The 14,497-nt window shown below is 37.3% G+C and overlaps 1 protein-coding gene across 5 annotated transcripts in view; it reads left to right on the top strand.

The window, feature by feature from the left end:
- LOC124721726 (phosphatidylinositol 4-phosphate 5-kinase type-1 alpha-like) overlaps positions 1–14,497 on the top strand; it is a 315,644-nt gene that overhangs the window by 232,707 nt on the left and 68,440 nt on the right. For 4 of the 5 annotated variants that reach the window (XM_047246821.1, XM_047246823.1, XM_047246824.1 and 1 more), the window contains one exon: positions 6,360–6,568. In XM_047246821.1, the coding sequence (XP_047102777.1) occupies positions 6,360–6,568 (209 nt within the window). The remainder of the gene's footprint in view (positions 1–6,359; positions 6,569–14,497) is intronic. The other variant, XM_047246822.1, reaches the window with a different exon arrangement.

Raw genomic sequence — 14,497 nt, 5'->3', positions numbered from 1 at the left:
AATCACCCCAGGCAAATGCCGGGATGGTTCCTCTGAAAGGGCACGGCCGACTTCGTTCCCCATCCTTCCCTAATTCGATGAGACCGATGACCACGCTGTCTGGTCTCCTTCCCCAAACAACCAACCAACCATAATTTTGTCATTTGCTTTTACAATGGATGCCACAGCCTTGAATTGTCACAGTCCAGTAAAAATCAGATTGGTCACAGTGCAGAAGCAAAGCATAACAACAAATATCAATTATTTTATGTAAAAGTAGTATACACCCTTGGCCATCAAAATTGCATCATCATGAAGACAGCATGCAAATGGTTAGCATACAATGCAACCATACAAAGTAGATAGGAGTAACGTTTCCTAAAACCTGTGTGTAATGAAAGATTACAAATCAGGTTTCTTATTCAGAAATCACATTTGACTGTTTGTTCCTGAAAAGATTGTCTTATGTCTCGTGTAAGAAGGTGAACTGTTTAGTAACAGGTGTTAGTATTTGACAGGGGCAGGATTGTGAACTGTCAAGACTGTGGTTTATCGTTCCATGATACTACTATTTGCATTGGTCGGGATTCCACAACTGTCATGTGAATATTGGAATCAATGGTTTCAGGAAGACCATATTCAATACCCCAATGACCCCATGTGACTAATGCCTGAGAGGACAGACATATTGTTTGCTCAGGCGTGCAGTATGATACAGCCACATTACGTACATTGAGTTGGAAATTTGCCCATTTGCAGCAAGATGAGTATCCACATGGACAGAGAAACGGAGTCTGGAGCACTACCGTCATCATAGTGACCATTGTTACATCTTCCTTCGACACGGCAGCAGTGAGAAACATGCCAACAGTTATGCACCCGACGACAATACTAGGCACAGGAGTAGCACCAAATCATTTTTTGAGATGAATCTGGATTGTGCATACAGCTTTACAATAGACATATCCATGCACAGAAGCTCCGAGAAGATCAAACATTGCAAGACTGCATTTGTCGTCATCTCATGGGTCCAGCAACTGACGGGAGAGTATGAGGTGCTACAGAGTACAGAATGTGAACATCTCTGGTTCACAAAGCTGGTAGCTTGCTCAGCAGGCATCATATTTCTTATCTGATAGGCTAGTGGCTGTGCCTTATCTTCAAGGCCTCCATAACTTTGACATTCTAGAAGATAATCGAAGGAGGTCTGTTGCCGGTGCTGTTCTGACCACATTGAAAACATTTTGTCTGTCATGGGTTGCCGCGTTACTGGCACACCGCCACTCACCAGCAGCTTTTGATAAACCCCGGCATTTAGTTGAAGCAGTGTCAAATGATGTGTCCATACGTCATCCAAGCTCAGTTCAATTCAGTGCCAAGTGTAGTGTGAGCTGTTGTTGCTGCCAGAATTGTCAGCTCAGTGTACTAAATTTTTTACCCTGGATACTCTAAAACCACACATAAATGTAATCATGTATTCTCACTATATATGTGTGTGTGCAGTAAGCAAACTACTGTTATTTGCAGCCCTCCTTAGTGTTTGCAGTTGCGATGGCAGGCAGCATACTTAAGTCATGATGATAAAATAGATCATATTGTTTATGTTTAAAACCTTCCAGAAGCATTTGGTGCCATTGGATATCATTTTGACTGTAATATATTTTATTCTGAATGACAAATTCTTTCTCTAAAATAGTCCAGAAGTTTAAGTTACACTCTTAGTTTAGTGCTGGCATAGTGCTATTTTCCAAGATGATGGTATTGAAACAGTTTTGTTCCTCACATACCAGCTCCGTTTCCAGTGCAGCAAATATGTTTTTTCCCTGGATTGTGTATTCACCTTATAGGTGACTCAAATGAATATAAAAAGTAATGTGATAATGGAAATCCTGGGAGGAAGACAGTGGTTTGGAAAAACAACCACTCATGATGTAAAAAAGTAGTGTGGAGCAGTTTGAAAGTACGCGAGCAAGTTCTTAACAGCTTTCAAATTTGCATTCATATCTGACTGTTTATGCACATACCATTATTCAACCATGTGTAAACCGTGATAATTTGACTTCAACTAATATATGTCTTTTATTTGTGCATACTAACCAACTTTGGGCTCGGCAGCATCCCAAACACACACCATTGATGTATTTAATGAACCTCACTGTGTATATAGGTTTGAATTGCAGCATTAATAGCTTTAAAAATACTGACTGATTTTATATCATTAATGTAAGTGTAGTCACCTGAAACTTTGAACATGTGCTAATGTAGGCTGTCCCAGCATATGGAACTGATAGATATTTCCTGGTTTTTCTTGCTGAGTAGCAGCATTGATGAGATGCGAAATTTCAATGAATGCCACATCTGTCATGTTGTGATGCTATCAGTCTTGGCCAGAATATTAAGCTTACAAAGGATGAGAGTAATTAATCTGGTGTATTCATTGAATATCTTTAGAATTATTAAGATTTCCTGAAAGCTCTTCAGCACCGTCTGCACAAAATATATTTCGAGAATTATTTATTACTGCAACCAGTTATTTGTACGAAAATTATATGTAACATTGAATTAAAATTTTTGTGTTCCATTCACAATGATGCTGCAGTTAACTAAGGCATTTGACTGTGTTTATCACAAAATATTACTTCAGAAGTTGGACCATTGCACAATTCGGGGAGTTGTAATGTGGAGTCTGAGTAGGGTATGATCAAATTGGGGGTGCAACAGGGATCAGTGGTGGGGCCACTCCTGTTCCTTATTCATATAAATGTTATGCCCTCTAATATTACAGGTAATTTTAAAATATTTCTGTTTGCTAGTGACACTAACTTGGTAGTAAAGGATATTGTGTGCAACATTGGCTCTGTTTCAAATAGTGCAGTTCGTGATATAAGCTCATGGCTTGTAGAAAATAAACCTATGCTAAATCACAGTAAGACTCAGTTTTTACAGTTTCTAACACACAATTCAAGAAAACCTGACGTTTTAATTTCACAGGCTAGGCATATGATTAGTGAAACTGAACAGTTCAAATTTCTAGTTGTTTGGATAGATAGTAAAATTTCATGGAAAGCCCATGTTCAAGATCTTGTTCAAAGACTTAATGCTGCCATTTTTACTATTCGAATGGCATCTGAAGTAAGTGATCGTTTGACATGAAAATTTGTCTACTTTGCTTATATTCATTTGCTTATGTCGTATGTTATTATATTTTGGGATAACTCTTCTCTTCGGAAAGGATATTTTTGGCACAGAAACAGGCAGTTCGAGCAATAAGTGGTGTATGTTCATGAACCTCTTGTTGACCCCTCTTCATTAGGCTGGGTATTTTGACATTGGCCTCTCAAAAAAAAAAATATATATATATATATGGTTATAATAGAGGCAAACATTCCACGTAGGAAAAATATATCTAAAAACAAAGATGATGTGACTTACCAAATGAAAGTGCTGGCAGGTCGACAGACACACAAACAAACACAAACATACACACAAAATTCAAGCTTTCGCAACAAACTGTTGCCTCATCAGGAAAGAGGGAAAGACGAAAGGATGTGGGTTTTAAGGGAGAGGGTAAGGAGTCATTCCAATCCTGGGAGCGGAAAGACTTACCTTAGGGGGAAAAAAGGACGGGTATACACTCGCGCGCACACACACATATCCATCCACACATATACAGACACAAGCAGACATGTTTATTGAAAACTCTTTGTCTTTAAAGAGGTTTGATTCAACTGTAAAAATGCATATCTCATACGTCATGAGATGATAAAAACATATAAAGGAGTCAAGAGTAGTGTGAATGGTCATGTACACTAGCTAAAGTATCGAACTAATGAAGAGAGAATTGTTAGTCAAATATTTTCTTTAGGCACTCCTATTTGGTATACGGCAAAAACACACACAATTTATATTCAAAGCAAAACTAAGTATTTATTACAAATAGAAGAAGGCATATGATATGCCTGTTTCCAAATGATCAACTGTTTTAGGACTCTCCTTTAAATGATATTCAGTATAAGGAGCCATGAAATGACAGCAGTGCATTTGTTTCAGTGTAGATGGAGGATATCATTTACGATAAACATTAATATGTTAGGAAATACTAATGTGGGTCTTTTGTAATTGCAACATACATGACTCCACACATGAGAAGGCACTCAGTACTTGCAGCAGTGGAGTAGGTTAGAAACATATGAAGCGGCAATAAATGCTATTCCATATTTCTCTGCAGTCATCATGGCCAACAGTGCTGCACACCTGCATGTATGAAATCAGTGAGGTTATTAATAGGTTTGGGAGTGACTTTTGACACTCTCTGATAGTTCCATTTCCAGATTTGAGCCAAGTATTACAATACATTAGACCAGGGCCTCCCAACCTTTTCAGCTGGCGGACCCCTTCTTCAGTGGAAAATCCATGGCGGACCCCTAGTCAGTCAAGAGCACAGTAACTTTAAATTTCAGAGCGAAACCCATGGGAACTGAAAGCTTCTTAATGCAAGTGCCATGTTCCCAATGACACCCCCCCCCCCCCCCCCCCAAAGTATCAATAGTCTTTGGTTTAGAGATGAATGAAAACAACTTGAAATTAATGATCCAATTTGAATTCCCACTGTATCCAGACACTTGCTAGTGGATTTACTCCCTTTGTTCAACACACTATAGCCTGATTAAAATTACTTGGTAATTGAAATTTCACACGATGGAGCCATCTTCCTCCAAGAGCAATCAACATTGCGTCCAAACTGTTCGCTATTGACAAGCTGCCGCTTATGTTCTGTTCACTTCCACTGTTTGGCTACTGTTGTGTAAGGAGCATGCATATTTCGTAACAGGTGTGTGTGTGTGTGTGTGTGTGTGTGTGTGTGTGTGTGTGTGTGTGTGTGTGTGTGGTTTTTCGTGAAATCCGAAGAAAAATGTTCAAATGTATGTAAAGTCTGCCTTTGGTCGTCCTCCCTCCTCATTCATTTCAACTAGAAACTTCCCTTGTTGTGAAGGTGATGGAGAAACTGCACCCTTCTTCGATGATCCTGACTTCAGCCGCCGATCCATGTTAGAAGTAATAAACTGGTCAAAAATCAACTTATGAAATAGGTAGTGCACTGACAAAGCAAGTTTAACATTTAATGATGCCTGGGGACGCATACGTGCCAGTGAGCGCTGTGATTGGTCGACAAAGCCCGCTTCGCACATGCGTAAAACATTTAAGCGCATCTAGCGCCGTGAGCCGGCGCACAAACGACCCCCGTATTGTTGCGAAACAGTTGATCAGAGAAGCCGCATTCTCCGACACTAAACTGTGCATACGTTCTCACTTATGAACTGCAAAGGCTGCTTGGGGATACGACCTGAAGTAAAAGTACACGTTTTTCACACACACAAAAAATAGTGATAAATTTGATTTTCACACTTTTATTCAATAATTTTACTCATTATTTTACACGATTTGGTGAAAGGTGGCAGCGGACCCCCTAGAAAGAGCTGGCGGACCCCTAAGGGGTCCTCGGACCACACGTTGGGAAGCCCTGAATTAGACTCAAATCCCTTTGCTGCCATCCAGATTTAGGTTACCTGTGGGTTTCTTAAATCGGTTATGACAAATGATTCATTTGGAAAGAACTGAGTAGTGCCTTTTTCCCATCCTTGTGCTGTTTGAATTAGTGTTTCATCTCAAATGAACTTGATATGGTGTGAAGCTAAATTCTAATATTGCTTCCTTGCTTTCAGTTCTTGAACAGTGGTAGGAGATGCTGGTCTAACTGTAATATACCTTCCAACTAAATACCACACTCATCCAAAAGGACCCATATCCGGGAAACACATTAGCCACAAAATTAAAGTAAAACATGCCCTTTGTAGTATGTTGTCCAGCTGAGTCCTACAGGATTAAGCAGTGTCACAAATGAAAAGGGAAATATCCGAGATGGAACCATCACATGACAGAAAAGGAGGTAAAAGGCTATTGTTCACCTTTGTGTTACCGAAGAGCCAGTTTGAATGAAACTGGCACCTGTAAATCTAACAACACTGCTTCTGGATATAACCCATCAAATAATGTTTGAAAGTACACTGCAAGGTGACACTATGGTTTGGACACTTGAATGATATTCTGGTGGACTAGGGATCAAATTTCTGTCTAGATATCCAGATTTATGTTCTCCACTATTCTCTTTAAACACTACAGGTAAATGCCAGGACACGTCCTTTAATAAAGCCATGGTCAGTCCTTGTCACCATTCTTGTCCACATGAGCTGTTACTATGTGTGTAATAAATCTCAGTGTCATTGTCATGAAATACTTTTTACCATCCTCCCTAATTATTTATTGTTATCCACTAATTTATTATTACAGTGAATGGTTTCTATTTTTGTGTGCCTTTACAGCAGCATTTCCGAAGTGCGCCTCGAATGTCGAGTAGAGACAAAATCATCATCATTGAGTGTAGAGTCAACATCATCGACGTCAGGCTTTGGCTCTGGTGCTACAGGAAGAAATCTGACGTGGACCCCACCTGCATCAGTTGAAGGAAGCACACCAACATGGACTGAAGGGACACCATCTTTCACAGAATCTTCGAGCAGTGGAGATATAGGTTAGAAAATTAAAATTTCCTTTTTGAGACTAATAATTCACACCCTTTCAGTTCTGAAATATAGTATATAGTTATAACATGGTGCACTTTTTAATTTAATCATCAACAGAACTGATAAAATACTCATTATTTCTGCTACTTGATCTTTGTTGTTAGATTTAAAAAAAAAACTGCTACTGATAGTTGTTGTAAGTAGTCAGATTAACAACTACTACAAATCAGAAGAGGAAGCCATCACATCTACAAAACTGAGAAGACAGTACTGTAAGGAGTTCACACATTATGCAGCATTATGCTGTTCTAAAGTATTCACATACAGAAAGAATTTCTGGTAACTCGTGATACAGGTCTTATGGTTAATGATTAAATGTTGCTGTGGATTATTGTTTTTGCTGGACTGTGACTGTGCATAAAGGTACAACTTTTTTTTTTTTAAGTCTTGTTTCTCATTACCTTAGGTCATTTTATTTTCTGGTGCAAATCAAATGACATGAATTCAGCTTGAATTACAGACAAATGCATGTGTTTTTCATTATACTTTCTCAGCTCTATAAAATACCCATGTGCTTACATACTATTTGGTTGTTGAGCTGTTTCAAAAAGGACAAATGGACAGAGTATTCTATGTCATCTGAGGAAGTTTGCTGCTAAACTACTGACTGGCCACACATGTTCTGCAAGTCTTAAATGGTGTAAATGTAGGATTGAACTGTTCCAAATGCTTCTTGCATTCTGTCTTCTTACCCTCTGTTTTCTGTCATTATTTTTTAACCTTCGTACAATGATTGCTTGTGGGATACTATTCTGAACCATCTCTGACAGGACTGCGTGATAAGTGAGTCATGAAAGAAACTATTTTATTTATAGATGACTCACTGGAGTCATCTTTAATCTCTCCATCATGTTGTTATATTTGACGTAGAGTAGAGGAAGCTTGTGGCACGTGACTGAGCAAAACCTCAATGCTCCTGTGCTGCATAGCATTGCACATTGTGAAAGTACACCATAAACCTCAAGAAGTACAATTTTATGTTAGCAGTTGAGTGTGAATGAGTGTCTGCATTAAATGAAACATAACATAGTCTCCGCAGTATAAAATGTTGTGTTCCCTCCAAGGAAGAAAATGGGAATTCTGGAAGTGGTACACATGGTCCTTAACAATAAAATAACTTACTTATTTTCTTTCAGTTGAGTAACATTCATTTCATTTTGAAGTCAATGTTTTTCTCTAAAGGGAAATTGGGATCATTTTAATTACACATTTAAATTTTATTAATAGTGACTATCTAAAACTACTGTTGTAAAGTACCTTAGTAGCTAATGTCGGAAATGTGTGCTAGTATGATGGCACTGCAGAGAGAGCTATTAAAGTCCTGTAGTAAGACATTTTTGTCACCAGCATTTGGCTGTCAAGGCGGATCAAGATCCTGAGTGCCAGACTGAGAGCCAATGCCCTTGAGTTCCAAATCTCTTTGTGGTGTCTTATAGTGTAAGGGTACATGACTCTGTTGGTCCATCGGTGTCAGATAGGGACATTACAGTTTGCTGTGTGCTTAATCCTGTTACATAGGAGTATGCTATGTGCTGTCACCAAGTTTCACCATGTCTCTTCTTCCTTTCATTCCATAATCACCCATAACAACAGAAACTTAACACTTCCATCATCATGTAGCAATGTCTCCCATGTGGTACAGATAAACACTGGCCAATTAGTTACAGGTTGGAGAAAAGCGAAAACAAAACCACTTCCACTAAGGACTGGCCCAGGACAGCAGTGTAGGATGCTAAAGATGCTGCATTAAGGACTGCCATTCACTTTGTATGTATTTTGGGGATTAAAAACAGATTTGCAAGATGTCAGTATTCCTTCACCTTGCCTTCACATCCTTCCCCTACGCTATCCAACAGCCAAACAGCAAAATGTTTGTATTTCCTGTCATTCTGTGCAGTTATGCTTATTTAAGAGTAATAATAAATAGAATCAACTTTTTCCTCATGAAAGTATACTGTTAGGCAATTATTGCCCATGGGTGACAATCAGATAACAGAAGATGGGCGGTGTACAGTTATGTTATTAAGAAATAGAAGATAACTGCAGTCAGATAATTTGCATGTTTTTGTGTATATCACTGTGAAAGTAGAATTTGGTGTAAAAAATCACAAATTATTCACTTTTTATATACAGAATACAGTCTCACAGTCATCAAGTGTTCGTCTGCCCCCACATTATGTTGTGGTGCACAGTTATCTATAGAGTTCTTTCATTTTTTAAAACTCCACCATACAATTCCATTTACAACACATATACAAACTTCTCTGATGATTAAAGCAGAGTGTTCTGTCACAGTTTTACAACTATCAGTTTTGCATGCTCAAGCACATGTCAGTCATTTACATTATGCTGGAAACACTTGATCCATCATAGTAGGCAAGAGGAAGGTAACAATAAACCACCTCCACTACACCTTTTCCCAGGACAGCAAAGCTGGGTTCTTGCTCCGTTCCCAGTCCTCACTGACTAGTATAGGACCAACTTAGACATACATTTGGCATGTTACTCAAAGGACACACATACATCAACTTTACATTTATTATGTGATACTTCAGTCAAGTCAGCAACTTCCACTTTGTATTCAGTTTTCAGTGGAGACCTGAAGAAGTATCAGTTTGCCTTCTTTGAAATCTATTTACAAGGAATAAAGGGCCCATTAAGTATAAAAGTAGGACAGTGATGCACATCAGTTGTCATCATGAAAGTTATCCTATTGTCATCCAGCTGGAAAAGAGATACAACCAGTAGACATTCATAGCCTATACTAAATAAATGTGTGTGTGTGTCAGCTACTTGAATGCAAGAGCCAGCTACTCTCTTAGAGGAAATGAATAGTCTGAAAAGAAGATTAAAAAGCTTAGACCACATCAAATCAGTTTGAAAATTTACGCAAGGAAACATTCTTCTGTTTGTGTTTTACAAGCTTGTGCACAGTCTAGGTTTAGTATTCTGTTTTCTAACATTAATGGCTAGAAAACTGATGTGGAACACAGAACCTATTTTGTGTGCGATAGAATTTGCAGAAAACAAGAAGAAGTGATTGTAGTAGTTGTAATGTTTCATCATGAGCCCACAATCTATTCAATTAAATTTATAAAGTTTCTACTGCAGGTAAGATGTTTTCCAAATATACCTACAATAATGAGATTTATCAGATCCTGTACTTAATGTGGTGGTTGGTTTGAGCAAGATAATACTTCACTAGGTGTGGCTCTATTGGAGAAGGTATGCCATTTTCTCCTCCTGACTTCAGAATTAGTTCATCCACCCAGTTGTAAGGGGTACCTACATCTTGATATTAAATTCATATCATGGTATGGCTTAATTTTTCCCCCCATACACAGAAGACATTGACAGACATGAATGTCATATTAACTGCTAACGAAAATACTAGAAATGATTAGAGAACTGAACTTCAGAGATTTCAATTTTTAGTCAAGTTTTTCACCCTGTTTTAATTATATATGTTGAGTTTTTAAAATACAGTATTGGGAAACTCATTGATAAAATTGGTTTGTATCTGTAATCAGCTGAAGGCAGACATGATACAATTTCAGCATTGAGTACCATATATATGTTGATGATTTAACATAGAGTGCAAAACATTATTCTAAACAGCATTGCACATAATGATAGATTACAGAGATTGCTACAATGACACATGTATTTGGTTGGAATAATGTTGCAAATTACAAACTCTGGCTGAGTTTACTGTTTCCCAGTGTGGTCTGACACACTATTGAAATGCACATGATTGCAAGAGTTTTAAATGGAAGGAAGGAGTTGTATGAATATATGGTGTATCATCATATCTTTGCTCTGCTGTACAGACCAAAAGTAACCATAGATGAATATTCCACAACACGTGGACATAATATCCATTCATGGAAACATTGTCAGTTCAAACATTATCACTTTGAACATTGTTAGTTCACTAAAGAAAACTAAAGTTGATGAACCTTTGAGAATGATCCACTTCTTAGAAAAATTTTTTGAAGCTTTACATAACATTTGATGGCCTGGAGACAGCTGGTCAACTTAAATGTGTGTGTGTGTGTGTGTGTGTGTGTGTGTGTGTGTGTGTGTGTGTGTGTGTGTGTGTGTGTGTGTCACTGCTGTTTTACTTTTCAAGTGCCCACTAAGACATTTTTGTGAATACCTATACCAGATTTCTTACTGTTTTTTAAAATATTCCATATCTTTATCTGTACTGTTCTCTTCACCTCGTTAGTTTCCTTAACAGAGAGATACTTTTGCAAATATTTAGCAGGCCCCTGAAAATAAATTACATATTGCTTCACATAAAAATGTTAATCCAGTTAGAAAAACAAAAGAATATCTAATTGAGGGATTTTGTGTTAGACACATGAATGTGACCTTCCTGCTCAGTCATGTAGTCCTGTTTAAACCATAAATACTGCAAATTACGTGGATAATTTGCAATTTACTGGCATGCATTTTGTTTTTCAAACAGCAAATTACATGGATAATTTGCAATTTACTGGCATGCATTTTGTTTTTCAAACAGAGTACTTTTGTCTAATTAGTATGTTCACAAAAATGTATTTTATTCTCTAAACAAAGGATTTCAGAGATGTAAAAGTACTGCAAAAATAAAGCTACAGAGTGTCAATCTATGATTTAAATTAATAACATTTCATTTCATTGTATGTACATACTGTTTCCCATAAGTATAGGAATCAAATGAAAACACAGTGACAGTATTTTATTTCGTCACTGATCCTGATTTCTTTCAATGAGCATGACAACTGAAAAAGGAAAGAAGAAAAAAGTTGAAATATGAAATTGTGATGTGGTTGTCAGATAGTTCTCAGTGGTAGGTGATGGCATTTTCCTCATGGGAACTCTTTACTCTCAAATATTTCCAGGCATAGTGTGCAAAATGAGACTGTGTTTGGATCATTTGCAATGTTAATTATTCCCTACAGTTTAAATTTACATTCTCCAAACTAGTATATTCTTTGGGTTACGCTATTTTAGATATGATAGTGATGTGGATATCTCCTCGTGCATTAGAATCGTAGTGAAATGAAAGAGAACTAAGCTGTGAATGACTGTTGAAAGGCATGTAACCCTGTTGTTGTTCTTCCCATTCGTAAACACAGTTTGTTGTCATTTTTAAATTTTATTGTTCCAGTAACTGTATCAGTATTTTGCTAACAATCTGGTATTTGTTAAAATAATGTTGGTGTAGTGGAATGGTGTAGATTACATAATGGAGTAACTGTATCATCCATATATTTAATTTTAGAGCATTGTGTTATGAATGTGCTAAAATCTTGTTCGTTGATCATGCACATCCCTTGAACTGTAATGTTTCATCATCCATTAAATGAATTTTATCCAGTTAACTGTGTACTTAGAATTTTTGATACCTTCTGACCCCTATCCTAAAATACAAAAGGTGAAACTATTCTGTGGTTGTCACACAGTTTTCCCAAGTGAATCTCTAAATTATAACTGAAATGCCCTTTAGCTTTCTGTCTATCAGTAATCTGCAATGAAAATGGAAAACTAAATAGTTATATGTGGGGAGTCTGATTAGCTACATCTTTATATTATTAGATATTTCACATTTTTTTAAATTTTTTTCTGTAAAGTGCTTCCAAAAATGCTTGATTGAAACTGGAGATACTTGAGAGTAGACAGAATATTATTTTTGTGCCATGTGCTTCTGAGTACTTACTGATAAGCATTTGAGAGGGCTATTTGACCTTCGAACACAAAAACTTTTTATATTTTGAGGTATTTAGGGGAGATGATAAACTTGTATGTTGCTCTCCTTTAATTTCTGTACTTTACTGACATTAATTAGATGAGGGACATGTTATTTCACTAATCCTTCTGTTATAATTTTTCTCTGTTTGCGTTGAGTGTTTACACTAAAATAAATGCTAGTGAGAAACTACTCAACTTACCTGTAGTTTTAAGTATTATTGTGAATGCTTATCAATTTGTAGCTCATCTTGCATATGAACATACATAAAAACCTGAGGCCAAAGAAATTTTAAAAGTATGATGCTAGTATGTTCATAAATAATGTTGCTGGTGCACTATGTTAAAGTGTAAATGCAGTGTTCAAAGCACATAGTTGTGTTTAATTCTGTAAACTAACGATGTGCATGTTTGTGTGTAGATTGGCTTTCTTTTTTTAATATTGGGCATACATGTTCTTGTTAAAGCAATCATTGCAAATGTAAGCCAAGATGTCAACTTCTTTTACATTTAAATTCATTATCATTGCTGTAAAAGGGGGAAACAAATAACTAGTTATTTTGATAGAAAGACATTGTGACTATTACTAGCAGACTGTGTTCTTGTGACCTCTATGTTTTCTTAACCCTCTTTATGTGGTAACATTTCTGCTAGCGTGTAATTATCATCATTGCCCAGTAAAACCATATTAATGATTTATATCAACTAATTTTAATGTTTATAATACAAGACATATTTTACTTGCTGCATGGTTCTATGTCTGATTGTTGGAACCAAAATTTTGTGTGTGTTTAATGTTGATGACAAAATATGACCACTTGCAGTTTTGTGTGTTACATCTGTGTACATGTGTGTACCTAACACAGTTTTAAACTTTATTGCGAAGCTTATAGGTAATAATACAGTGTTGCATGTGTTGGTTTGCTTATTTCAGTGAAGTATTTCTGTTGTTACTACTGTTTTGTAGGTAAGTGAGCATTCATTTCTTTCTTTTATTTTCACCTGTTATAAGATGCAAGATGTTACAGGCAGATGGGGTGGAGACCCCCTTCATCGGGTAAGGTAAGAGTTGCCCAACCAAAAACCAAATTTTAACAGTAAATAACCATGTTATATAGAGATAATACACTCATTCCTTTCTGAATGGCTTACTCGTTGTTTCTCTTACCTTTAAAATAAGCTTCAAAATATGAATTATAATTCTGACGCCAACAATTGAGAAAGATGGTGTTGCCAGCAGTGATGATTTTGTCTCCTGTAATTTTGAATCCAAATCAAGTGATATCATCCATTTCTAATAAGGTAGTAAAATTATGATTTATCAGCATAGGGAAAATGCAGAGATGGTGCTTATGATGGATGTTGTTTGTCCCCTTCGCAGGTGCATATGGAATGGTTTCCTTATTAATTAAGTTTACAGATAGTGCTGCTGCCCGTAGGCAAAAGTACTAAGATACTTGGAATAATACAAGGATAAATTATTACTTGGAATAATACTGTTGGTAGGACTGCTATGATTGGAATGGGCCATTAGGAGTGGGGAGAGTTGGCCATTACACACTCCGAACCAGTTTGTCTGTAGTGGTCTTAATGTCAGAGCAGCAGGTGAGCCCTACCATTGCACAGTGCTTAATTACAAAATTCCTTGCTAATGAAGGAGTTCGAGCAATGGAAATGCTTTGGAGATTGACTGCGCAGTTCGGGGACAAAGCACTGCCGAGGACTCTTGTGTTTACCGAGCATAAAGAGTTCAAGGCATGATGAGTAGTAGTGCAAAATCAGCAAGATGATTGCCGTCCTTGCACCGGGATAAGGATGAAAACATTCGTCTGGTTCAAGACATTCTTGAAGGATATCGATGGTGAGTGTATCTGAAATTGCAGAACGGACCAGATTAAGTTACGGGAGTTGTCAAGCGATTATCACAAATGACCTGAAGTTCCATAAAGTTTGTGCCACACGAGCCCCTCACCTTTTGACCCCTGAGCAGAAGTTGAGATGTTTGAAGGTTCATGAGAGGCTTACAGCAAGGTTTGTGGAAGAAGGCGATGCATTTTTGAATCAGATCACTACCTCTGATGAAACATGGGCCCACTTCACTCCCAAATCAAAACAAGCCTGTATGGAGTGTCGGAGGAGAG

The sequence above is a fragment of the Schistocerca piceifrons genome, chromosome X, assembly GCF_021461385.2.
Source record: "Schistocerca piceifrons isolate TAMUIC-IGC-003096 chromosome X, iqSchPice1.1, whole genome shotgun sequence".
In the NCBI taxonomy this organism is placed as follows: Eukaryota; Metazoa; Arthropoda; class Insecta; order Orthoptera; family Acrididae; genus Schistocerca; species Schistocerca piceifrons.
Note: the sequence above shows the minus strand (reverse complement) of the source record. Positions and strands in the feature narration are given on the sequence as shown.